Source organism: Amphiprion ocellaris, chromosome 15 (assembly GCF_022539595.1).
Source record: "Amphiprion ocellaris isolate individual 3 ecotype Okinawa chromosome 15, ASM2253959v1, whole genome shotgun sequence".
NCBI lineage: Eukaryota > Metazoa > Chordata > Actinopteri > Pomacentridae > Amphiprion > Amphiprion ocellaris.
The window spans coordinates 15,400,745-15,426,437 of NC_072780.1; the positions used below are offsets into that span (position 1 = coordinate 15,400,745).

Below are 25,693 nucleotides of genomic sequence, written 5' to 3' on the forward strand. Positions count from 1 at the left end.
TGTATCCTGGACCAAAGTGGTGGGCTGTCCGACTAACAGATCGACAAACCCACAATGCCATCCCCTAGCAAATTATTTTTATCTCAAAGTTCCCATGAACCTTCAACACAACACTGAGATAAGCAACGAAAAAAAAACATCTCAGAAGTGGAAATCCACTGGCATTAAAACATGACCAGCTGTAAGACACTACCTAAAGTGGGTGATATTTAGTTTGTGTAACAACTACAAGTTCAGTTTAGAAAGAAGTTGAATATGATTGCTGCCTCTCTGCACAGGCCACTACAGGTCACAGGGTCTTTAAAATTATTATTCATAAGGATCATAGTTTCGTGTGTCATTCTGCTTTTACGTATCAGCTGATTTAAATCTCCGCTATCTAAAGAAGTCCTGACAACAGAGTGAACTTTCAGCTCTGATCCTGCTCCATGTGCATCGTCATGCTTGATAATGAAGACAATAAAATGTCTGATTACTCAGTTTTGCCATTGTATTATATGTGTACAGTTTTTGCACAAGTTTCACATGACTTGTTTTGAAAGACTGAAAATTGATGATGCTATAGTATTAATTACAAGGATAATTATAAAACGGGAGATAACATGAATGAGGAAGACAATAATTACTTACAAATTACATGTGCAGTGTGCTATGAGGCAGAAATTACAGATCAATTTAATTTGTGGTTGTAAATATATCAACTGGTTAATTTGTTGCAGTAAATAAGGTGTGTCTGAGTCAATACGCTCATGTCTTCTACCTCTACAGTTATCTAAGTTAAGCTTGGCGTGTCCTCACTGTGCTTTTATGATTACTTTACTTATCTTGGTTGTGTGGGAAGGTGTCACTCTGTCAAACCTGATGTTTGGTTCCAGCCAATTACATCGAAAAACAGGGTAGAGATTTGGGCAGCAACCAAATCCTGCAAGAGTCCTACAAGTGTTCACCCAGTTGTTTTTGGATAGTGTGTACTTTGCAGTACTATGTACAGTAAGCTTCTTAAATACTGTCTGGTAGATTAAAGCATGTACAGATCACAAGAACTGTCTGTGATGCAAATATGCTTTTCTCTTCCTGTTACAAGTATTACCTCCTATGACTCTCCGATTTTTGGCTGGCATTTAGTGCATCTCCCTCACTGCCTGGGTGATGTGGTACGTCAACTCATTTCAGTTTTTCCACACCTTTCTATGGGTCCAGTGTCAGAATGCAGACACACCTCTTCAGAAAAGACAATTTCTGGTCCAGAACAACACTGAAAACTTGGTGTGCAATGGTGGCTGGTGTGATGTTTGGTTGCAGCTTGGAGTTTTCATTGTTTCTGCTGCATTAGAAGAATCAAGGCAAGACACATTTATTGAATTAATGTGAGTTACGTGGCAGCATAGATTCTTGGTGCCACATAAAAATAATATATCTGAACAAATATAGTAGCTTTTAAAGCTGTAGCATGATAGAACTTCTACTATTGGTACATTCCATTTGAACTGGGAATATCCAGGTTACCTAGCAGACTCAGCAGTCAGATTTCCAAGTTGGAAAATTGGTGGAACCTCACCAACCCTGACCTCAAAATCTAATTCATTTATGACATATTTATGTCTCATGAAATCATCCGTACACACAGTACTCTCCGACCTCTGTAGATGATCATGTTGCTACATTGCATATAGTCAAAAAAGCTGCATATTAGCAGTTGATAGCTAATCTACCAACTGCTAATTTGTTTATTGCTAATCTGAAAACAGTCTTTCCTGGAGGTGAGGGTCTTGGTTTTCCAGATTGGAATGCAGCATAAGGAAAATGTCTTACCAACATATAGTAGCTCCATCTAACTAAAAATTTCTTTCCTGTTTTTTAGGCTCCTCCACTGTGACAGATGTGGATCTCACCATCTCCCTCACCAAGGGAATGACTCTGAAAGACTCTAGAGAGGGAATCAAGATAATCCTTTCATCATACGTTAGTATAACCATCATCTAATAACTTTCCCCCTGTCATGACTCTTACGGGCATAACACTGACTAAAATATCACCAGTTTTTAGCTCTACGAGTTAGTTGACTTATCAACATGGTTGGGTGCAAGGTTTCTACTCAAGTCATTCTCATGCTACCACCGTGTTCAGTAAGCACATGCTACCATAGATCGCACTGTACGTTGAGCTGATATGACACCTAATCTTATCAGTGGCATCAACAGTGGTCTGCTTGATTTTTATGTTTGTATATGGACACGGAACTGAATCTTTACAAGAGTGCAAAGATCGAGTCTAACATGTAGCACTTTAAGACGTGACATGTAAAAACATATTGCAATTACTCATTGTTTGGAAACACATCTGTTCTTTTTCTTCTAGCAGCGGATGCGAGTCAAATGGTTTTATAATATTCATCATTAAGGGCTGTATTTCTGTCTATGCTGCCATTGTTATCTACGCAGTCATTGGCTTCCAGGCAACAGAGCAGTTTGACGCTTGCTTTAGGAGTAATGACCTGAATTATAACATCATTTATTGTAGTCAATCAAGGCAAACTAAAAACAAATCTGCTATCTGTGTGTACACAAATTAAATCATGTGTTAGACATTTATATTCTTAAATTTCTGCTTTCAGAAACATCATCATAGTGCTTACTGCGTTTAATATAGCTGAGGGGGGCATCACAGTCAGCAGTTATGGTAAAATGCCTCAAAAGCTCAACAGTACAACCTCGGGGTCAGAGGATATTCAAGAGCTGTGCCTCAGCAATCTCACGCTTTACTCAGTGGTGCTTGGTGTTTTTAAGTCATCATGATGATTTATTACACATCACCTGGAATCACAGCTCAGTATGAGGAGTGATTGCATTCAAAGCTGTCATCCATAAGATAATATTTAGAATTCATTCATTCATACCTGAAAATATACATATTTTCATTCCTTGTCATGGTTTCAGTAAAACTTCCCTGTATTTGAAGACATTCCCCTTCCTCAACTGGTTCTACAATATGATCTTCCTGCTGGACTTCCCGGCCTTTTGATCCCAGGATTTGCGTTGTACAAAATATTCCACAGATGCTGTTGCAAGAAAACTACAAATAAACACAAGCTCAATACTGTCTCTGCCAATATCAACATGCATGACACTCCGCCAAAGTCATAGAATGACAAGAACATTACACTGGATCCTGCTGCTTGACAGATGTGGAGTGGGGTTTTTTGTCAGTACAAACTAGGTCAAAACTAAGACACATGACAAACTGATTTAGGGCATTAGGGACATGCACTAAAAGTTTTGGGGGGAAACAAGCCTTTGCAATGAGGATTATTTATTTGATGGTCTCCACTGCTTTATTTTTATTTTGTAAAATGTCTGTTGTATTAAAAAGAATTTCAGATATTGTATTTTCTAACAAGGACATATTTTAAGTATAAATTTTATTTGCAACTGTTATTGTATAATTTTTTGAAAACTGAACTGAACATCTGCACTATAAAACACTTTCTGTTAAAGCCTTTGTGTTACAATTGTCTTCATTCAATCTAATTACAACTTTAAAGGATACGTTCACTTTTTCACTGTATGTATGTATATATATATATATATATATATATATATATATATATATATATATATATATATATATATATATATATATATATATGCATGCTTTGGAATGACAATCAGTATTCCTCATTTTTTTTAACACTGTCCTGTGACCACATAAAAACGACCTCAATATTCTGCTGCAAAAGGTTGAAATCACACTGATCCCTTAGAAACAGGTGTCCACCCAGACAGGAAGAGACTATAGAGATTGTACTATATTTCAGCAAAGTAAAACTATTGCATTACAGCTGAAAGTCCTACATGAACAATTCTACTTGAGAAAAAGCACAGCAACATGTAGTTAAAGAGGATTGTACCCTCTGACTGACATATTATTATATAAAACAGTGAGGCATCAGTGTGTCAGCAGCATGTTACAGCTGTAACCACTGCAGGCTTAAACTGTTTTATATCCAATTTTATACCCAGACACAGCAAATAAATCTGAGGGCTCATGAGAAGATTAATGGAAAAGGAAAGAATATAAAAATTTACTTGGTAATGTTTTTAATTAATATTGTGACCTTGACTCCACTTTCCTTTTTGTATGACATCAAAAGCCAAACCACTTCTTAAAAACTGGTTTAATCTTCAACAATCTGTTGTATTTTAAAAAGTTTGTTTTCCATTCTGTAAAATCGCCATCTTAAAACTCATTAACCATCGTGTTGTCTTGGGTTCACTGTGACACCAAACAAAATCTTGCTTTTTTTTTTTCTCTTTCCGTCATATACTTTTATGTAAACAAGGTCTATTTGGCCCTAAATTCCAAAATGAAGGGGAAAAAATGTAGTAATGGGTTTGACTGAAGTAAGACTAAAGGTCTAACACAGATTTGACTGACAATTTCTGCTATATGCTTTAAATAACAGTCAAACCAGGAAGGGTCATTTTTGACTCCAGAGGACAAAAAGTATATGGCAGTTGGACAACATTACGAGGATTTAAACTAGCAATAAACGTAGTGGAGTCGAAGGTGCAATATTTCCTTCTGAACATTGGAAATCAACATACAACCCAGATACTCAAGGAAAGTTCAAGTACCTCATAACTGTACTTAAGTAAAGTACTTTAGTAAATGAACTGGAATGTGAAGAGTCAACGGTGATATAGTAAAAACCCACGTAGTTCTTGTGACTCCACGTACTTTGTGAACCACTGCTTTGTGGGTGTGAAATTTACTGTAAGTTCACAAGGCTACACATATATAAAGGCATTTTACGACAGCAGTGACGCACACACTGCACATATACATATGGACATCCTAAAAATAACCCTAGATATGACTGCTATGGATTTACAGCGGAAATACAGCAGTCTGTAAATGCCAACACCAGTCTTTCTTTGGTTAATAATTGCATTAGAGAGGAACACTGATAAGGTTTTTATACTCTCTGACTTGTCAATCGGACTGCAGGAAAACACAGTACGGTACAAGTACAGATGTTAAAAATTACCTCTACAGTTTCTCAAAGACTAAAAGAAAGGCTGATGGTTACGATGTGTGCTGATGAGAGTGTACTGCCTCCAGCTGTCGACTGTATTCTTTCTGTCTAACAAAGTGAGGGAAACATGCTTTTTCCGTTTAATTGTATCAGATGTGCTTGTTGGCTATCAGTAAAACCTGACATTTGAGAGAGATGATAGTGTTATCGTATAAAGGTGGCTCATTTTGTATGATTCCAACAACACTTTGTAATAATGCTCTGATAACAATTCATACACTTATGATTTCCTTGGTAGAAAGTTGTTGGTGATAGCATCTCTGGTAATGCATTAACCATTATCAAGAGGGTTGCACCCTTTTCTGCATAAACTTGCTGACATTACATAATGTAACGCAGACTGTAATAAGCAACTGATAACTGAGCTTCAGGTGCCACGGGTCAGAGTTAATATCTCAGTGTCACTTACATGGACACACAGTAGGGCTAAAGGATTCAGGGGGAGAGACAGTCCACAGAGAATCAGTTACTGTCTGCGGAGAGGAGGAGATTACCTTTGGAAAGCAAAACGACTCTTGAAGGTTTGAAAAAGCAGCAGAACCAGCGACCGGGTATCTAAAGGAGACTCAGTGTTTTTCAATTCTGTGTCCAGTGAAGTTTTAAAACAGCCACCATGAGGCTGAAGCTGAAGCTCCCAAACCCAGGACTGGATGACAGAATCCCATCTCATGAACAACTGGAGGTGATGGAAAAGGAAGAGGCTGGGGACAGGCCCAAATGGGACAACAAAGCCCAGTATCTGCTCACCTGTGTGGGCTTCTGTGTAGGACTTGGTAACGTGTGGAGGTTTCCGTACCTGTGCCAAAGCCATGGAGGAGGTAAGCAGAGCTGACTGGGATTAGATTGGAAAGATTATGTAATATGGACTATTGCCAAAAAGGGAAATTTTCATTTCTACAAACTGAAAACTCTTTTAGTCAAAATGAACACTACTGATTTAGTGGATGCACATAAATTATCCTATTTGGAGAGAGGAATGCATTAAAAATTAGAGTTTTATGCAAAGGTCACCTTCACCTTTAAACAAACTTTTTTTTGGTTGTTGAAAATTGGGTCACCCAAGTATGTTTCAAAGAGTACGGACACTGCATTTTTGCCATGCACACAGAATGCCTGTATATCATTTTATTAGCTTAACCATTATGGGAATGCCTTTTGTTCTTTGCAAGATTTCTAAATCACCATGTCTGTACAAAATTGCATATTAAATATGCATTTTGTCAGTTTTAGTCAATTTGCTAATTTATTATTTAAATATATTGAAACTACAAGAATAAAATAAACATCCTTTGGTCAAACATTTACATGCAAAAGTGAATGTGTGAGGTTTATAGTACTAAGTGTGGATAATAAAACAAGTACAAGATTTTTTACAGTTTACAAGTGTCTTTATGGTAACACCTCTGTGAGTGAAGTTGACTACTGAATATTTACTGTTACTTTGTGCTGAATAAAGTGAATTACACCATGTTGCTAACCCATTACCATTGTACATAATGTGTTTATAGGGGCGTTTATGATCCCTTTCCTCATCTTGTTGGTTCTGGAGGGAATCCCACTGCTGCACTTAGAGTTTGCTATTGGTCAGCGCCTGAGGAAGGGCAGCGTGGGAGTGTGGAGATCAATCAATCCTTACCTGACAGGAGTTGGTGTGTACAAAAAAGCATGCACATTTGGTTGTTTGTTGCAGCAAAGCTCAATTGATACTAATAATGGTCTAAGTTAGTCTGTGCTTTGGTATTGATTGAAACTGATTTTTGTGTGTGTGTGTGTGTGTGTGTGTGTGTGTGTGTGTGTGTGTGTGTGTGTGTGTGTGTGTGTGTGTGTGTGTGTGTGTAGAATTTTATGATTCCAATGGATGGAACTCAATGGTTTTGGTAATCCTTTGACTTTTCCCATAGCAGCACCATAATGTTTACTTTAGTGGCAACAACTTCTGAATGGATTACTGTAGATTTATAATATATGACAGGGTTAGAAGCAGAGTGGTGTAACCCACAAAAATTCAAACTGAGTTTTGTGTTTTAGTGGCAAAGTGGTCTAACCCACAACCCAAACATAGCATCACAGTGGTACTTCGAATGTAAGACCATTCTTTAAAACACAAAACTTTGAAGCTATTTTTCTCAAAAACTACAGAAAGTGGGTTAGACTACTCTGCTTGCAGACCCTTCATATAGACTTTTGGTAAACAATCATATTCAAACATTCAGGATGACTTATAATCCATCCAAACCTGCACCACCTTCAGTTGCTCTTGGTACTATTGAACAAATTTTACCATGCTAACATGCTAAACTAAGATGGTGTGCATGGTAACCATCATACCTGCTTAACTTCAGCATGCTACTGTTGTAATTGTGTCACATTTTTTCTTTCTGCTGCAGGTATTGCATCCCTGCTTGTCTCGTTTTTGGTGGGCATGTATTACAACACCATCATGGCCTGGATCATGTGGTATCTCTTCAACTCCTTTCAGAGTCCTCTGCCTTGGAGCCAATGTCCACTCAATGCTAACAACACAGGTATGTCATAATCTATCAAAATGCGCTGTAACGTTTGTGGTAACAGTTCCTTCCAAAGCTGCTGACATTCTGTTGCTATCTGTGCTTCGTAGGCTATGTGGAGGAGTGTTCACGAAGCAGCACTGTTGACTACTTCTGGTATAGAGAGACTCTGAACACATCAACAGCTATTGATGAGTCTGGGGGTCTCCAGTGGTGGATGGTGCTCTCCCTGGTAGCCGCTTGGGGTCTGCTCTATGTCTGCTGCATCCGTGGCATTGAGACCAGCGGCAAGGTGTGGAAGTCACATTACATCTGAGAAACCACATGATTTCTGCATATTTGTTTGTTCAAATATACAGGATTACCTTTGGATCATATGACATTCTTCCAATTCTCAGGCTGTGTACATCACCTCCACTCTGCCATATCTGGTCCTGACCATCTTTCTCATCAGAGGACTGACTCTCAAAGGCTCTGTAGATGGAATCAAGTTCCTCTTCACACCAGATGTAAGCAAAGATGTTACACACCAATCATCCATCAATTATCTATACACTGCTTGTCATTAGGGTCGCGGGGGGCTGGAGTCAATCCCAGCTGACTTAAGGCAAAGGCAGGGGAAACTCTGGACAGGTCACCAGAGCTACAGAGAGTGACAAACAATCACACTCACATTCACACCTACTGATAATTTAGAATCACACACCAACCAGCATTTGTCAATGTTTTTATCATCCATCCAGATCAGCCATCCAGACACATGGCCACCAGAGGCCGTAACACAATGTAAGAAGCTTGCTGGTGGAAAAATCTCATTGTGTCCCACTGTGCTTTAGTCTGTTTTCCTGCATTTTACACCTGTAATCCAAAAAGGCCAATTTTTGGTTTCCACATGACTGATACAGACTTTAAAAGCGAACAGTGGACCAACATGCTACTCATGCTACAAAAGATACACATAGGTCCGCTACACAAAAGGTTTAATTGCCCCTCATATCGAACATTGAAAACAGTTTACTACATCGAAAGTGAATTTTTTTTACATTATATATACTTTCTTTGTTGGCTACAGACAGTGGAAAAACATGCAGGTATCTGTTGATAAAGTGCTAGCTAATGTTTACAGGCTGACTAAGGACTGGTACATCATTGTTAGCTATGCTTATATGTTTGTGTATAGCAGTAGAATCATGTAATGTTCTTTTTATTTCAGATTGCTTTGTTGCTTCAAAAATGTCTGTCAAGTGTGGCTTTTGTGGAAATGACTGCTCAGCTTGCTAAATAAAATAACTCTGCTACTAAAAATCTGATTAAAAATACCAAGACACTAAAAAAGAAAAGTAGACAAACTAGCAACAAAACGCTTAAGCTACTGCCCAAAAGTGGTTTTAATGAATTAATTATTTATTAATTAGGCAGATTAACAGCTGCAGACTCTTTTTTCTTTTGGAAAAAGCCTGGCTTGCTGTTTCACCATGTATCTAGTCTTTATGCTAAGCTAAGCTAACCATTAACCGGTTTTAGTCCTCTATTTACTGGATACATATGGAAGTGGTATCAATCATCTTACTATTGCTTTAAACCTCAACATTTGCTGTTCTGAACACCCTGTGTCCTCTCGTGCAGAAACATGAGATAACCACTATTTATTACGGTGTCTGCAATAAACTTTTATCACAACGCTTATAAAAGCTGATAATGAAGGTTGAAACACAGTAGAGCCAATACAGTAAATTCCAATACATAAGTTACATAGGGCAGATAGCATCTTTAAAACCACTTTACTGGATGCAGTTTAGCAATGTCACTCAACAACCGCTATTTTCCAGACTCACGTTTTTCTCCTGCTTTTATCGTGTATCCTGGAAAAATTTAACTTGCGATAAAACAAAACTGTAACCACGGTGTAGAAAAGCCTCAAACATTAATTATCAGCAGTGGCTGTGGTAATTGGTGAGAATGATTGCTGTCAGTTTTAAATATTCACCAGAAGGAGATGAACTTATTGTGAATATATTCTATCTTTTCTGTTTTAGGTGAATGAGTTAATGAATCCACAAACCTGGCTGGATGCAGGGGCTCAGGTTTTCTACTCCTTCTCCCTGGCTTTTGGAGGTCTCATCTCCTTCTCCAGTTACAACTCTGTTCAGTGAGTAAAGGTCTTAATTGTACAATTCTAGAGTCTGTTAAGCGGTTCTCCTCACACAATGTGCCTTCAAAATGTTCTTGTAGCAACAACTGTGAGCAAGACGCCGTTCTCATCTCCATCATCAATGGCTGCACCTCTGTGTACTCTGCAACAGTTATCTACTCCATCATTGGCTTCAGGGCCACGGAAAAGTTTGACGACTGCATGTCAGAGTGAGTTTCAGATTGCCTTTAAAGAAAACTTTTACAACCAAATGAATGTGATTCACTTGTACCACACTGATGTCATGGTGCCTTTTTTTTTTTCTTTGCAGCAACATCATGAAGCTGATAAATGCCTTCAACTACGCTGAAAACAGCATCACAGAAAGCAACTACAATGATGCCCTGAACTACCTCAACCAGACAAATCCAGATGTCATCCAAGGATTGGATTTACAAACGTGCGACATGCAGACTCTCCTCAGTCAGGTCGGTAGAAAACTTGTTTCACTAGTGTCACAGAAATGATTGAATACAGAGTCAGTTCTTGAAATATATGACTTATTCTCCTTCAGGGTGTGGAGGGAACAGGTTTGGCCTTCATTGTGTTCACAGAGGCGATTATCAAGATGCCTATTTCCCCTCTTTGGGCTGTCCTCTTCTTCATCATGCTCTTCTGTCTCGGCCTCTCGACAATGTTTGGGAACATTGAGGGAGTGGTGGTTCCTTTGCAGGACCTCAGATTACTGCCACGAAGTTGGCCTAAAGAAGTTTTCTGCGGTAATTATCTACTAAATATGAACTACATTTGCATGCCCCCATTAGAATATCTGGGGTCTAACCACCAGTTTGTGTTGTTTTTTCAGGCCTGACCTGCTTAGTTTCTTTCGCTTTTGGCCTCATATTTGCTCAACGCTCTGGAAACTACTGGCTAGCTCTTTTTGACAACTTTGCAGGCTCAATACCTCTTCTGGTCATCGGATTCTGTGAAATGTTTGCTGTTATCTACATCTATGGTGTAGATAGGTGAGTCTGTCCAGGAAGTGATCATTAGTAGGCATCAGTGTCTAAACCAATACCTGTATAGTAACTCAAGCAGCTTTTTGTTTAGAGCTAATTAGCGAAGGGTATCATGCTAAAACGACAACAACACTGATCTTAATTTTAGCATGCTTACAATAGCATTTAGCTAAAACCTGCAGTGCTAAATTATTCTGTCCCTTTTCATGAGAGTAGTCACGCAAACAAGGTCAGTGCTTCCTTATGACCGGTCTCACCATCAGTTGCTTTCTATTTTAGACTGTAATCCTCAATCTGACACATAGATTGTATATAATGACAGATAGTGTTGTAGTCGAGACGACCTAAACCAAGACCAAGACATGGCCGAGACCACAGTGTATCGAGACCGAGACAAGGCCAAGACTTTGAGGGGTCGAGACCGAGTCAAGACCGAGACCAAGACAAAGCGAGACCGAGACCATATTAAATTTAACTTAACCATTTTATTCAGTACTTATTCAATGTAGTTTTTAGGCAAGTGTAAAGTTGCCTGTAATACTCTTGTCTGCAACGACAAACAACCATTCAATACGGAACGTATCAAACAAATATTTAATACTTGCATCTTCATTTGTCTTGTTTTCAAAACAATATCAAGCCATGCACAAATATGTATAATTTTCTATAACATATCTTAATCTAGAACAGTGGCCTCTTTATTTCTATTACACCACAAATATTTCTTGTTTGATAAATCGGATATAACTGAACTTGGGTGAATTTTTTTTTTTTTAAAGGTGTATTATTGTAAAAGAAAAGACCTGGAACCACTATTCCATAAAATAGAAAGAAAAAACAATGCCAAATATCAGCATCTAAAATGCAATGAAATATAACATGTCAATGTATCTTCAAAGAGGTCAGACACTGAAAGGCCAAACTACAAGTATTTCCCTGACAAACTGCTGAGGCAAAATAGTTTGTTATTCAAAGCTCACCACAAAGGATAAACACATGAAAGGGTCGTTTATAAACACTACAAACAACATGGCCCTTAAAAATTACATCATGGGAAGTGAGTTTAAAGTAGTGTTTGGTTGCATTTTAGAAGCATGAGAGACTGCAACATTTTGTGACCTAAACGTGCACGATGGGGTCTCATTATAATGCCCCCTCTGCTAAAAACCCTCTCTACTTATACACATATTTATTTTAATTTATATTTAAGTTACACATTTATTATGCAATTGTGTGTTTTAATTCTAAAAATTGGCACTAAAATTAAGTGTGTACATTGCCAGGCCAAGTTGCATACGTGAGATGGAACTTTTTCATAGACGGGGTGCAGAATTTGAACTGGACACTCCTCTGTCACATCAGTAGCTCTCTCATCCAAATGTCAGCGCTAACATTGATGGAACATAAACAAAGCGTCATATAGCCTGTCTCTTTATCGTTTATGAGAAGCGCAAGGCCAACGTAAAACACTACCACATGCCTTTTCCCTATATATACATGTACACACACACACACACACACACACACACACACACACACACACACACACACACACACACACACACACACACACACACACACACACACACACACACACACACACACACACACACACACATATTCACAAACTACAGCTTGCTAAATTTATCTTGCTAACTTCGCTAGCGCCATGTAGCGTTAGCTTACCTTTCTTCATGCTTCCTCTCCAAGTGTCGGTAAAAGTTTGCTGTGGTTCCAGCCGCCTCAGTGAGCGTTGTGTTGCAGAATTTGCATATAGCGCTGTGTTTTCTTTTTGACGTTGATTTACAGATAAACTGTTTATGGTTAGAAAAGCCAAACTTTATTACAGCAGAGTTAGCTGACATCTTTCCCAGGGAGCAGACTCCTTCTTCCGCCTCCCCGCATTAACTGTAGCGGAGTACGTGTGAAGAGGGGCGGGGCAGGTGACAGGTCACAGCCCGTAAAAATAATCCAAATTAAAAATCAGTTCAGTTATTGGTTACATTCGAGGCAGGGAGTTTTGCATCCAATCACAACAAAGCTGTTACTGAACAAATAAGGCAGTTGAGAGGTAGTTCAGTGCTGTCGGTGAAGCCATGGTCTCGGCTGGTCTCGCAGTAAAAATCCCGAGTCCTCTAAGCCCGAGACCGAGACAAGAACTGGTAAAAATGCGGTCGAGTGAGTGAAGACCGAGATCTTCAAAAAGTGGCCTCAAGACCGGTCTCGAGACCCAGACCGATCTCGAGTACTACAACACTAATGACAGACATAACCTCCATGTCTGAAAAGTGAAGCCAGTGTGAAAGTAGCTTAAACCTGTATTGGGTCTAACAGTCAGCAGGCGGTGACTCCTATTTGTTTTTTTTTTTTGACCTGTTAACTCAGTAAGCATTTTTCTAATGAGTATGTGGTCTCAGTCACTAGCCTGCAGACTTACTGGACACAGCATGGGGTTCATTTAGTAAATTATGATCCCATTAAAAGTAAAATAGAGGATAAAACAGGGTATGCTTTAGGGCAGGGTTACCTTGTCATTAACAGGTTGCTAATGTGTTGCTGTTCACTCGTTATGTCTGCTTTGAAAAAGACCAAGCTGGCAGCAAGCAAATCCCAAACTTGAAGGGTTAAACTGGTAGTTCACAAACCAATAGAAGGCCTCACTTTGGTTACAGCCATCTTTTATCTACAGTGTACAATCTGAACACCAAGCTCCTTATTTTAATCTGAAACATCCAAAACTTTCCTCGGACTAGTGTGGAAACGTCGCCACAGACAGCAGACTTAAAACTCTGGTATGATCCAAAATACTGAGACATTAATGACTAGCTTCCAGAACATGGCAATGGCACTGCTGCACTCTGAAACCCATTATTGCTATTTCAATATTATTATTGTTACGACTGCACTTTATTCCCCCTTTCCTGTGACAAATACCCAAATGGGCAATAGAAAGAAGACACCCGGCCAGGCATGGAAGACAAAATGAAGGAAAACTGAATTCCTTGAATTATATGACAGAAAGAAAACTCTGTCTTGGCTACAGAATATAATTTAGGTAGGCATGTTAGGTGCTTAACTACAGCCTCACAGAGCTGCTAGCAGGTCTCTTGTTATTGTCCTATGAGGACTGTGTTGGTAACAGCACTGTATTCTGACCTTGGAGCAGAGATAATATGTCACAGTCATTAATGGAGAGATAAAGAAGTGCAGAGTATGTGTTGCGATGTAGCAAGATTATGGTGAGGAATGTGGAAATCTGTACTTGTTTACTCAGAGCTCAAATAGAACTGTTGATGAAGGTAGTGAACATGTAATTTTAATGTTAGTCATAGATTAGAGTTGATTGTAATTCATAAAATATTCCAAATGTTGAAAATGTCATTTTATGTAACACAGACTCAAGACTGGAGTCCAACCTGTCGAGCAGATATTAACAGCCACACGTGCTGTCGTACTTACAGTAACTAATAAAAGCACAAGGTCATCTTTTATGGATGGTTTCATGCATGCTCAGCTACATTATGCCTTTCTCTCATTGATTCCAAACAGATTTAACAAGGACATAGAGTTTATGGTCGGCCACAAACCCAATATTTTCTGGCAGGTGACGTGGAGAGTGGTTAGCCCCGTCATTATGATCGTCATCTTAGTCTTCTACTTTGTCACCCAAGTCACCAAGAATCTCACCTATCTCGTCTGGGACCAGGAGGCGGTAAGTGTGTTGCACAGTAGTTTCATGAAGTTTCAACGCAGTAGCAGCCTCAAGACTTTTACATGTGTTATCTTGTTAGAATTTCAGTACAAAATGTTTCTTCCTTACATTTGGTAATAGTTCAAAAAACAAGCCATTGCTATTTCTGACTCCTTGTGTGTCACATTTTGCTATAAATTGTAACCATTTCCTTGAATCTGGCCATAGGTGAGTTTTCCCACCCTTGAACCACGTGCTTTCCCCTCCTGGATCTACGTCATTATCTTTATCCTGGCTGGAATTCCCAGTTTATCCATCCCCATTTTCGCTCTCTTCAAATTCATCCAGAGGAAATGCTGCAAGAAGGAGAAAAGGGCTGACTTCACAGTGGAAACGATCTCCGCCAAAATAATAATGGATGACAAAATAAAGTTTTAAATAGATTTTACTTGGATTATTAAATGTGACTGTGGACTTGTTTTATTGTTGTATATTATGCATTTGTGTTTTCTGTAAAAGACTTTAAAGAACACAGTAATTAACAATGGTTCTCATATTATTATAATATTCAGTTTCCTTCGGTGTCATGTTTCACATGTCAGTGCACGTTCAGGAAATAGTTGGACATGTAGGGAAATGTGCAGAGTATGAAGCTACAAAACCGCTGTTTAGTTTAGCTTGGCATCAAGACTAGAAACAGTTAGCCATGTTCCAAGGTAACAAATCTGACAGAGGCACCTCTAACGCTCATGTCAGTTTTGGGATTATAAATCTTCTAATTTATTCTTTGTAAGAAACAAAGACTGTTTTTGAATATCTAACTATTCTTTTAATGTTGTAAGTTTACTACATGCATGTGTTTAATATATACAATAACATATTGTTTTATGTTGTAAATAATCCTTTATAGAGGAATTAATTCTTGGTAAAACCTTTTACATACTGTAATAATAATTTAGAAATGTTTAAACTAAAATAAAGACTATTCATGGCATCAGTGGCCTTCTGGCCCACTTGTGTGTTGTTTATAGGGTTTGGGGCCTATTATAAAGGATTAATGTAAAGTTTTAATGTATATTACAGCACTGTACTTAAGAGAAAAATGAAATGTTAACAATTAAAAAAAACATTTGCTAGCAAAATAAAAATTGCATGATATGATAAAGCAGTACTGGTGTTTTTAATGATTTTGCCAAGTGGCGTATTTGCATTTTTTTCATTGAAATATTAAAATTTCCATTGTAATGTTGAATTATAATACTGAGAAAAAGTCATTTTGAAACAAGCCCATGAAAAATAAAATACACACAGCAGTAAAGCAACGACTACACTTGAGTCTCAACTGTGTGACAAGCTTTTCATATTTGATTTTTTATTGTAAGTGCTTCAAATATTTTCCCTTTCAAACAAAACAGAGTGTACCCTGGGTAATCTTTGCAACAGATAAAGCAAAAGATGATTAACATGTTTCAACAGTGCTGAATGCTCCTGGGGATGTTCATTTGCATAGTTGCCTTTCACCATGTGCCAACAGTAGCAGAGACCGGCTGACTTCAGTGTGCATGTGGTAGTCATGAGAGTGGTACTTCCTAACCCAGGACTGGACCTCCGGATCCTCAGCCATGAAGATCTGGAGAGGATGGAAAAGGAGGAGGCTGCGGACAGACCAGAATGGGACAACAAAGCCCAGTACATATTAACATGTGTGGGTTTCTGTATTGGGCTTGGCAATGTGTGGCGTTTTCCTTATTTATGTCAAAGTCATGGAGGAGGTAAGCTGAAACAAAAAAGGCACATTGACATAAGTGATTAAGTTGTCATATGACTGACGGAAACAATGTGTGATTGTGGTACTCAGGAATTATGACTGTGATGAAATTTACAACATTTTATAGCTCCTTGTGTATATGTTTTTCCTTTCTGAGGGGCTACAAAACTGCACAAGTATTGCAAAATATCTAAAGTTTGAGTTTAACAATTCATTTCACTACTTGAAGTAAAGTTTAACTATTCACCCATTCATGGCTAAAGGAGAGTGTCCATGAGGTTGCTTTGAAGTTCTATTAATGTTTAGGTCTTTTGAAGTAATGGCTAACCTTTGTCAGGGTTTATGAGGCACAGACTGACTGTACACATAGAAAAAATGCTTAGAACCTTGTGCTGAGTCGTCACAAACTGTGACTCTGGCAGGAACATGTGGTTTCAGTGCCCTTTCCTCCTCACACAGTCCCTCATCTTCATCTTCATCTTCCACCTCCTCAAAGGGACCAGATTAAGGTTGCTGGCTTTTAAATCTGTTTTGAGCAAAAGAATGGCACACAATATACTTCTCTTGTCAGACAAGAATTGCGTAAACTCCAGGGAAAATCTGCTGCAAAACTGGAAGCCATACAATTTCTTGAGCATCATCTGTCTGGTACTTTGACAGTGTAAAGTGCTTGGCATGATTTTTGTGCTGGAAATTTGTTATCTCGATGTGCAGCACCGGAATGCTGTACATTGAGCCTCAGGGGATGGAACAATTCCAAAGGCCTTTATATATTGAAAGTATGGCTTGTTCTTTTTCTGTGATTTATTAACTAGAGGGTTCAAGCCCATACAGTGAAAACCTTCAATCACAGTCAATGTTGTCCATTACAGCAATGTGTGACTTTTGTATCCATCAGTAATGTGAAAAACACCTGTGTTACATTTAAACTGCTGAGTGTCAAAAATAAAAAAAGCTTCTCTTACTTGAATTCATCTATGGCTAACTGCAGTCATAAATATTTTCTTTCAAAGCTGTACATAACAACTATCCATGTTAAATTTTAACCCAGCATTCCAGCAGGCTACATTTTGTATCACACTGTCAATTAAACATACTTTGTCCAAAATATAAATCTTTGAATACAGAGTAATTATCTGTATCAAACGTCTTAGCAGCTGAAGACAGTCGTCAACACATTTCACCAAAAGCTACAAAAGTAAAACTTGTGCTGGCATTAGAAATTTCCGGGCATCAAGATTCATCCTATGAGAACCATGAATGTCTGTGCAAAAATTAATGATAATCTCTCCGAGAGCTGTTGAGATGTTTAAGTCTGGAGCAAAGACTTTACATGATCAATCAATAGACCAACAAACCAACTGACGGACCCACACATAAACTGTATTATAAAAGGTGGACTGTTTTAAAGCCTTCAGTTCGGCATTTGTTCGCTGCCATTTTGATCTTTTGAAACCAGACGTAACTAGTGAGGAACAGATCTGACTGAGTACTGTAGCATGGAAGTGACCTGTCAATCACAAGGTAGCCACACCATTAAACATACTCCACTTTCTTGTGTATTTGACTCTAAATGGGACCATAATTTATACAAAATAATTATCATTCTCTATGGAAGGGGTCTTGAATCCAGGCATTGAGACCATAAACCCATGAGGAAAATATTCGCTGAAGTAACAAATTATGTGAAATGTTGGATCATTTTCTCATAGACTTTAATATCATCTGATTTCTTTTGCAACCAGAGGAGTCGCCCCCTGCTGTCTGTTAGAAAGAATATAGGTGTAAGGCACTTCCACATTGGCTCCACTTCAGACCTGAGGGCTTCATCCATCTTTTAAATATAGTCTTTGGTAATTTATTCTCAGCAGGCCTGAGCTTTACAGCAAGTCACTCCATTGCCCTCTTCCCCAAATTTCTTGTTACTTTCTGCTATTTCCAAAACCCCACAGAGAACATTACTGTACATCTCTAAAAAAGTCCACACTCACTTTGCCCCCAAGGAGAGGACATCCATCTGTCACTCAGAATGCAGGATTTAGATATTTTTTTCTTCCACAAAATTCTCAGTTAGGCAAAAGGAATGCACCACTTTCACATAATTATGATTTATAGATTCCCAACTTCTTTACCACTTTAACATTTTCCAGGTGCCTTTCTGATCCCCTACCTGATCCTGCTGCTAGTAGAAGGAACGCCTCTCCTGCTGCTGGAGTTTGCCATCGGCCAGCGTCTCAGGAAAGGCAGTGTGGGGGTTTGGAGGGCCATCAACCCCTACCTGACTGGTGTTGGTGAGCAAAAAAGCAGAAAGTGTATATCTGGCCTCGTGTGACTGAGATGACAGTTAATGATGTTCTCCTACAGGTATCGCCTCCATGCTGGTGTCTTTACTGATTGGACTTTACTACAACACCTTAATAGCCTGGATCCTGTGGTATTTCTTCAACTCCTTTCAAGACCCGCTGCCTTGGGCCCAGTGTCCTCTCAATGAAAATAGGACAGGTATTTATACACACATTTCCACACACTCCATTCTTCACTTCTGAAACTGCATCCCTTTTTATGCATATTTATTTCCCCTTCAGAATTTGTGCCAGAGTGTCAACGCAGCACCACTGTGGATTATTACTTTTACAGAGTGACTCTGAACAGTTCGACCTCCATAGCTGACTCTGGAGGACTCCAGTGGCCCATAGTGCTCTGTCTGTTAGCTGCCTGGACAATCGTCTGTATCTGCTGCATAAGAGGAATTAACACCTCAGGCAAGGTTTGTTTAACCTTAAATTCAATAACCACTCTGTACATCTCTACATCAGTTAGGTCTTCTTGCTATAAATATGATCTATAATGTACATACAGAATATATATAATGTATAATAACAATAATATAATGTCAAGATAGCAAGATGGTCACAAACAATGTCACCTGCTATCCAGCTGAGTCAACTTAAAACAAGAATTCTGCAAAAGTCTTTCAAACATGCCTTGATGCACTACCTGCATTCTGTTGTGCTAATCTACTGAGATTAAAGCTACATGTCCAAAATGTGTCAGCATCCCTGCCAGTTGAAAATCCACTGAGATAAAGAAAGAGCGTTGTTGTTGTGTTGTCCTCGAGAGCTAGCCTGCTAGTTACAAGTATGACAAGACCTCATTCTAATACAAAGCTGTCTAGCTTACATACATGAATGGCAAGCGATTATGATATGTTACCCAATCAGCTAATCACCCAATTGGAAGTTACCCCTTATTGCATTGTTTCTTTGTCATGACCTCAGGCAGTCTACGTCACAGCCATCCTGCCTTACATAGTGCTGGCCATCTTCCTGATCCGAGGACTTACTCTCAAAGGCTCCCTGAGTGGAATAAAGTTCCTCTTCACACCAGACGTATGTTTCATACCTTGATAGCAGAAGAAAAGTTGTATCTCACTGTTCAAATCTGCATCACACTGTGTGCCTCACCATTGCAGGTCAATGAGTTGATTAAACCGACAACTTGGCTCGATGCAGGTGCCCAGGTCTTTTATTCCTTTGGTTTGGCATGGGGAGGACTCATCTCCTTCTCAAGCTACAACCCTGTCCAGTAAGTTCATGACATTTGGTTAGTTGTCGTACCCCGCAGTTTAATTTATCATTTTGCTTAATGTCATTAAAAATAAGTCTCAAGCAAGCATAAGTTATGGCAACTGGACTAACCTCACATTAACACCTAACGAGTCTGTTGGTTTCGGGTCTTTGTCCACTTGTTTTTGCCACCACCCTCCTGGTGGATAAATATCTGGTACTCCCCACCAGGCTTTCAGAACTGAAGAAGCCTCTTGGATGAGAGGTGAAACGTTTTCGACTCACACGAGGTTAGTCCAGTTGCCATAACTTATGCTTGCTTGAGACTTATCATGACCTGGATGACTGAGAACATCCACAGAGTCATTAAAAATAACATTATTTTTTGCATATTTGTTTCCCCAAGCAACAACTGTGTGCAAGATGCTGTGATCCTGTCCGCTATAACTGGCCTCACCTCCATCTATGCTGCCACAGTCACCTACTCCATCATTGGCTTCAGGGCCACTGAGAAATATGACACCTGTATCAGCGAGTGAGTACAGTTTATTTCAAGGTTTTAAAAAAAGAATACTGCACCATTTTTTTTGGAGCTATATAATTCTACAGTTACAGATTGGGCCTTCACATTATAGGTACAGAAAGTTTGATGTCTGAATGGCTTGACTACCAAATGCTCAGACAATAGTGTATTTACATTGAAAGAGTTACTGACAGTCACCATTGCTTCAGCTAGCAGGGTGACTGCAGACATGGCAATATTGAACAGTTAGTTTGCAGGTCAGGCGTTCAGTGCACCACCATAGTTACAACCTCAGCTTTATGCTCAATGCTAGCTGGCAAATTTTAACATGCTGCCATGCTTAAAGCTATGCTGAACTGTAGAAACAGCAAGAGTAAGCTAGATTTAAAAAGCATACAACTGAAAAAACCCACTCCCCCGCCTTTAGGGGCTCCCACCAACCACTCCTCCAAGACACCTGAACATGCCTGAAAACACCTGGAGGACTAACCTAGAGGTTAATGGAGTATGGCAAGTCTAAACTACATCATATCTCATGCACTGCAGCCCATAACTGCCTGTCTAACAGAACAACCATTGCTACTTTTCAAGCCATTTAAATGTCATAGTTGCTGAGTGTGCTGAAAAGCCATCCTGATGTAGACTTTGGTTTGACCACTTGCTTTATCTAAACTTTTTTTTTTTTTTAGGTATACCTTTGTCTGCTGCTATTTCTTGCTTTATGTAGCAGTGGCAAATTGAGATGAAACACTTTGCCTGTCTTGTGGAATTTTGAGATTGAACAAATGTTAAAACTAGGAAAACAGGATCTTTAAATCAGACTCAAATACCACGATAAAAGTGGAAAACATGACATGTAAACTGAATTCATGGAAACACTGAACAATCCTGTGTTAACTACAAAATGCCAAAGTCCGAAGCTCTCTCTCTCTCTCTCTCTCTCTCTCTCTCTCTCTCCCTCCTTCCCTCTCCCTCTCTCCCTTTCTGCACATGTGTGAGGTGAGACTACGGTCATCCTGACTTAAGCAGAAATTTAAAAAATAGGAAAACCTAGGGTTAGTTGTTGAAGGAGAGGAGAGGGTGTTGTTTTTAAGAAAGGGAGTTGGTTAAATATTTGACAGGACTACGTCACACACCCTGAATATCCTGACTGGTTCTTAAGAATGAGGGGCTGTGGTTTTCCAGACAAAGGAGGAGAGTTTAGAACAAATATGTCAAACTCATTTTGGTTCAGGGGCCACACAGCCCAGTTTGATCTTGAGTGGGCCAAACCAGTAAAATCACAGTATAATAACCTATAAATAACCACAACTCCAACTTTTTCCCTTTGTTCTAGTTCAAAAGAGTACATTCTGACAATGTTCATAATTAAATGAATTATCTTTACAAAACATTATGAACACCCAGAAATTTCTAAAGAAAAACAAGTTCAATTTCAACAGTATTATGCCTCAATTTATAATTTACACGGACACTGCAAATGACAGGTCAAAGTGTACCTACAAAGGCACAAACATTCAGCCTCAGGTATCTGGAATTGAACACTCTGGTATTTTACTTTATGATCAGAACAACTTGTCATGGTCTAGAAATTATTTAAAATTTGCAGTTTTACAAATTTACAATTTACAGTTGAAAATTATGAAAAGTGATTTTTGACTCCATGTTTGACAAAGCTGCTTGATCATCACTGGAATTTAGCAGGCAGACTGAGTCACAACTTGCCTTTCTTGTGCTATCCGCTCGCAAGCTCACAAAAATATATCTGGCCTGTCTTGAGGAAGACTCTGGTTTCAGGCAGAGTGCAGGCAGGTAGGAAGATACATAGTTGGGCAAATCATCCAATCATCCAACGAGGTCTCCACAAAATCAGGTTCTTTGCAAACTAAACTGCATTTATTTGTATTTGTGATACATTACAAACATAATTTGGCAGAAAATACACCGCTCGTCCAAAAAAATAAGTCACACACTCTAATATTTCATTGGACCACCTTGAGCTCTGAAAACGACTCACATGCCATATGGGAAGAAAAACTCCATTGATGGAAAGACCTGGTCATTCAGTATATTCAGGTAGTCAGCTGACCTTATTCTTTGGGAACATAACGTTGCTGAACCTGACCAACCCCAGATCATAACCCTAACCTCCACAGGCTGGTAGACACTAGACATGATGAGTGCATCACTTCATCTGTCTCTCTTCTTACCCTGATGCACCCATCACTTTGGAACAGAATAAAATCTGGACTCATCGGACCACATGACCAATCTTTATGCTCTATAGCAAACTGAAGCTTTTTTCTGATTAGCCTCAGTGATCAGAGGTTTTCTTAGAGCTACACGGCTGTTTAGTCCCAATCCTTTGAGTTCCCTTCACATTGTGCGTGTGGAAATGCTCTTACTTTCACTATTAAACATAGCTGTGAGTTCTACTGCTGATTTCTTACAATCATCTAAGAGTTTGTTCAGACCACATTATTTCCTCGAAGATGATGGTTTATCACTATCCTTCAGGTTTTAATAATACGTTGGAAGGTTCTTAACCTGATATTAGTAGTTTCAGAAATCTCCTTAGTTGTTTTCTTTGCTTGACGCAGGCCAATATTCTGACCCTTCTGAGACAGATTAACATCCTTTCCACTACCACAGGATATGTCTTCCGACATAGTTGTTACAGCTACTCAGGGCATCAGCTAGGGTGAAATAAGTTGTTGCCTGCTGAAACATATTCATCACTGTAGCAATTATCCAATGGAAGGCTCTTATCTATTTGCTTAGTTAAATCCAAGTGGTGACTTTTTCATGGACAGGAAGTGTGTATCCCCTTCAAAATGAATTGAGAATGCAGTTTAGTTGTATAGCAACATAATTTTATGGAGACTGGGTTGAATCATTTCATGCAGACCAAATGCAATGATTGCATAGGCTTGGTAAAGGCCTGCGATGGCTCTAGCTTTAACTAAAATGGTGAACATGATGAGGGTTACACCAGGAGAACATTTAAGCATTCTTTCTATAGGTGTTTAGTTTGTATAATCTCAAATGACCACATTAGTCAGTAACTTCTACAGTGTCTATATGGGTATACGTGAGTATTATATTAAGAAAATGACAGAAAACATAATCTTGTCCTTTAATAAGCACAATGCAGTTGTCCAGATTTAATCATCTCTGGCACATTTCCTCTCTAGAAACATCATGACATTATTGAATGCATTTAATCTTCCTGAGGACAGCATCACTACAAGCAACTACGACACAGCCTTGAATCACCTGAACAGCTCCTCTCCTGATATTATTCTCAGACTGGACATCAAAACCTGTGACATGCATAAACTTCTCAGTGAGGTGACTATTTTGATCAAAATCCATCAGACCTCCATGTTATCATTTTTTACTCTAATGTGCATTGTGTTTTTCCAGGGAGTGGAGGGAACAGGTCTGGCCTTCATTGTTTTTACAGAAGCCATCACCAAGATGCCTGGTTCCCCAGTCTGGTCTGTTCTCTTCTTCATCATGCTTCTCTGTCTGGGACTCTCAACCCTGTTTGGCAACGTGGAGGGAGTGGTGGTCCCCTTGAGAGACTTGAATGTATTTCCTAAAAAGTGGCCTCATGAAGCACTGACTGGTAAATGACTGGTTCTTCAGCTTTTCACCTCAAAAGGAATCATCTTTAGTGTTTGGCTCTGGATTATGTCTCAACACCAGTTCCCTTGTCTTTGTGTCTTTCAGGAGTTACATGTGCTGTCGCCTTCATCATTACCCTCCTGTTTGCACAGCATTCAGGAATTTATTGGGTCTCTCTCTTTGATAATTTTGCTGGATCTGTTCCACTACTGACCACTGGATTGTTTGAGATGATAGCTGTAGTTTACATCTACGGCATAGACAGGTTTGTTCACATTCCAAGAATTTTAGCAGCACATTGTCTTTTTGTGATTGCTTTACATCTTCAGGTTTGTGGTAAAATGACCAAGATGTACCACTTTTTTGCAACATGATATATTCCAAAACTAATCTCTTGTGTGGCAGGTTCAACAAGGACATAAAGTTCATGGTTGGACATAAGCCCTCCATCTTCTGGCAGATTTCGTGGAGGTTCACTAGTCCTCTAATTGTCCTGGTTATCTTAGTTTTCTACCTGGTCTCTCAAGCCCAACAAGAACTCACCTATTTAGTCTGGGACCCCGACTCTGTAAGCTAACACGTTCTATGATCAGCTGACATGTCAGCTTAAGCATCTAATCTTTATGTTCCTTCATCACAACATACATAGATTTTTACAGCATGCCATATAATCTAATGTAAATGTATACCCAATCCATTATTCATACTGTTTTGTGGTTTACAGGATCAGTTTCCATCTCTGGCATCGGTGCCTTACCCCTCATGGATCAGCGCAATCATCTTCCTTTTGGCGGGAGTTCCCAGTCTGGCAGTACCTCTGTATGCATTATGGAGGCTGGTCACAGTGAGCTGCAGAAAAAAATATCATGCAGAGAACAATTGAACCAAATATCCAAAATTGTTTACATGAAGTATATTTTGAGAATACAGCAGAATACTACATAAAAACTCATCACTGTGTATCAAAGTAATGCATCTAGAAGTTTTTTTTTCCATGAAAGCATTCACTTTGTGACTTAAAATGTCTTTGGTGAAACACTGTTACTTTAGAATGTGCAGATCTATATAACTCCCACCTCTCTCTCCAACCACCCCTCATCGCTCATTGCTGCTCGAGCACACCAGCTCACCCATGACTGCTACTCAATGCTACAAAGTAACAAGTTGGAATTTTGGACTAATTCATTAAAACATGTTTTAAATTCATTCTGCAGAAGAATAACTGCCTATTTTGCTCATGATGTGTCATCCAGCATATAAAAAACAATATATAGACATGTTACCAAGGTAAAAATGTTATTTAAATTCTAATGTTTTGTTTACTAGTACTCATATTTCTGTTTTCTATCCAGACATGTTTTATGGACACTAATCCTGTTAAAAGAGAGGTTATCCTCCGTTTATAGCTTTGCTGTTGACATCATTTTTGTTTCTGTGACATTAAATTTGGCTTCTGCAACAAATAACAGTAACAAATAAAAGGTTTTAACCAGAATCATCTCTTTGGTGCATTTAGGACCTAAACAGTACAAATATTTGAAAACAAGTGAGAAGAGTAGAAGATGTAATGCTTCAAATTGGCCAGAGGAGGGACACCTCACATTGACAAAACAACACACTGCAGGAAATAGGAAAATGGTGGAGACCTAAACAGGGATGTAATTCAAAAGTAGGACCTCACCACTTTTCTACAGTGGAAAGAAATTGCAGATACCTCGAATTAAATGATTTTCTACATTAATTGGTAGTAAAATGTAACTGCA

The 25,693-nt window shown here is 38.9% G+C and overlaps 2 protein-coding genes across 2 annotated transcripts; both read left to right on the forward strand.

Annotated features, from left to right (window-relative positions):
* The first annotated feature begins 5,453 nt into the window (after nt 1-5,453).
* Nucleotides 5,454-15,611, forward strand: LOC111576127 (sodium-dependent neutral amino acid transporter B(0)AT1-like). The gene is made up of 12 exons (XM_023281661.3): nt 5,454-5,913; nt 6,604-6,744; nt 7,483-7,620; nt 7,713-7,894; nt 8,001-8,111; nt 9,639-9,751; nt 9,835-9,963; nt 10,065-10,221; nt 10,308-10,512; nt 10,599-10,758; nt 14,302-14,464; nt 14,672-15,611. Exons 1-12 carry the CDS (start codon nt 5,709-5,711, stop codon nt 14,879-14,881), a joined length of 1,914 nt encoding a protein of 637 aa, XP_023137429.1. The 5' UTR covers nt 5,454-5,708; the 3' UTR covers nt 14,882-15,611.
* A 312-nt stretch (nt 15,612-15,923) lies between these two features.
* On the forward strand, nt 15,924-25,425 carry LOC111576119 (sodium-dependent neutral amino acid transporter B(0)AT1-like). Its single transcript, XM_023281647.3, has 12 exons — nt 15,924-16,215; nt 18,362-18,502; nt 18,576-18,713; nt 18,797-18,978; nt 19,490-19,600; nt 19,684-19,796; nt 20,184-20,312; nt 23,495-23,651; nt 23,727-23,931; nt 24,036-24,195; nt 24,336-24,498; nt 24,655-25,425. The coding sequence occupies exons 1-12, from the start codon at nt 16,017-16,019 to the stop codon at nt 24,811-24,813; spliced, it is 1,857 nt and encodes a 618-aa protein (XP_023137415.2). The 5' UTR covers nt 15,924-16,016; the 3' UTR covers nt 24,814-25,425.
* The last annotated feature ends 268 nt before the right edge of the window (nt 25,426-25,693 follow it).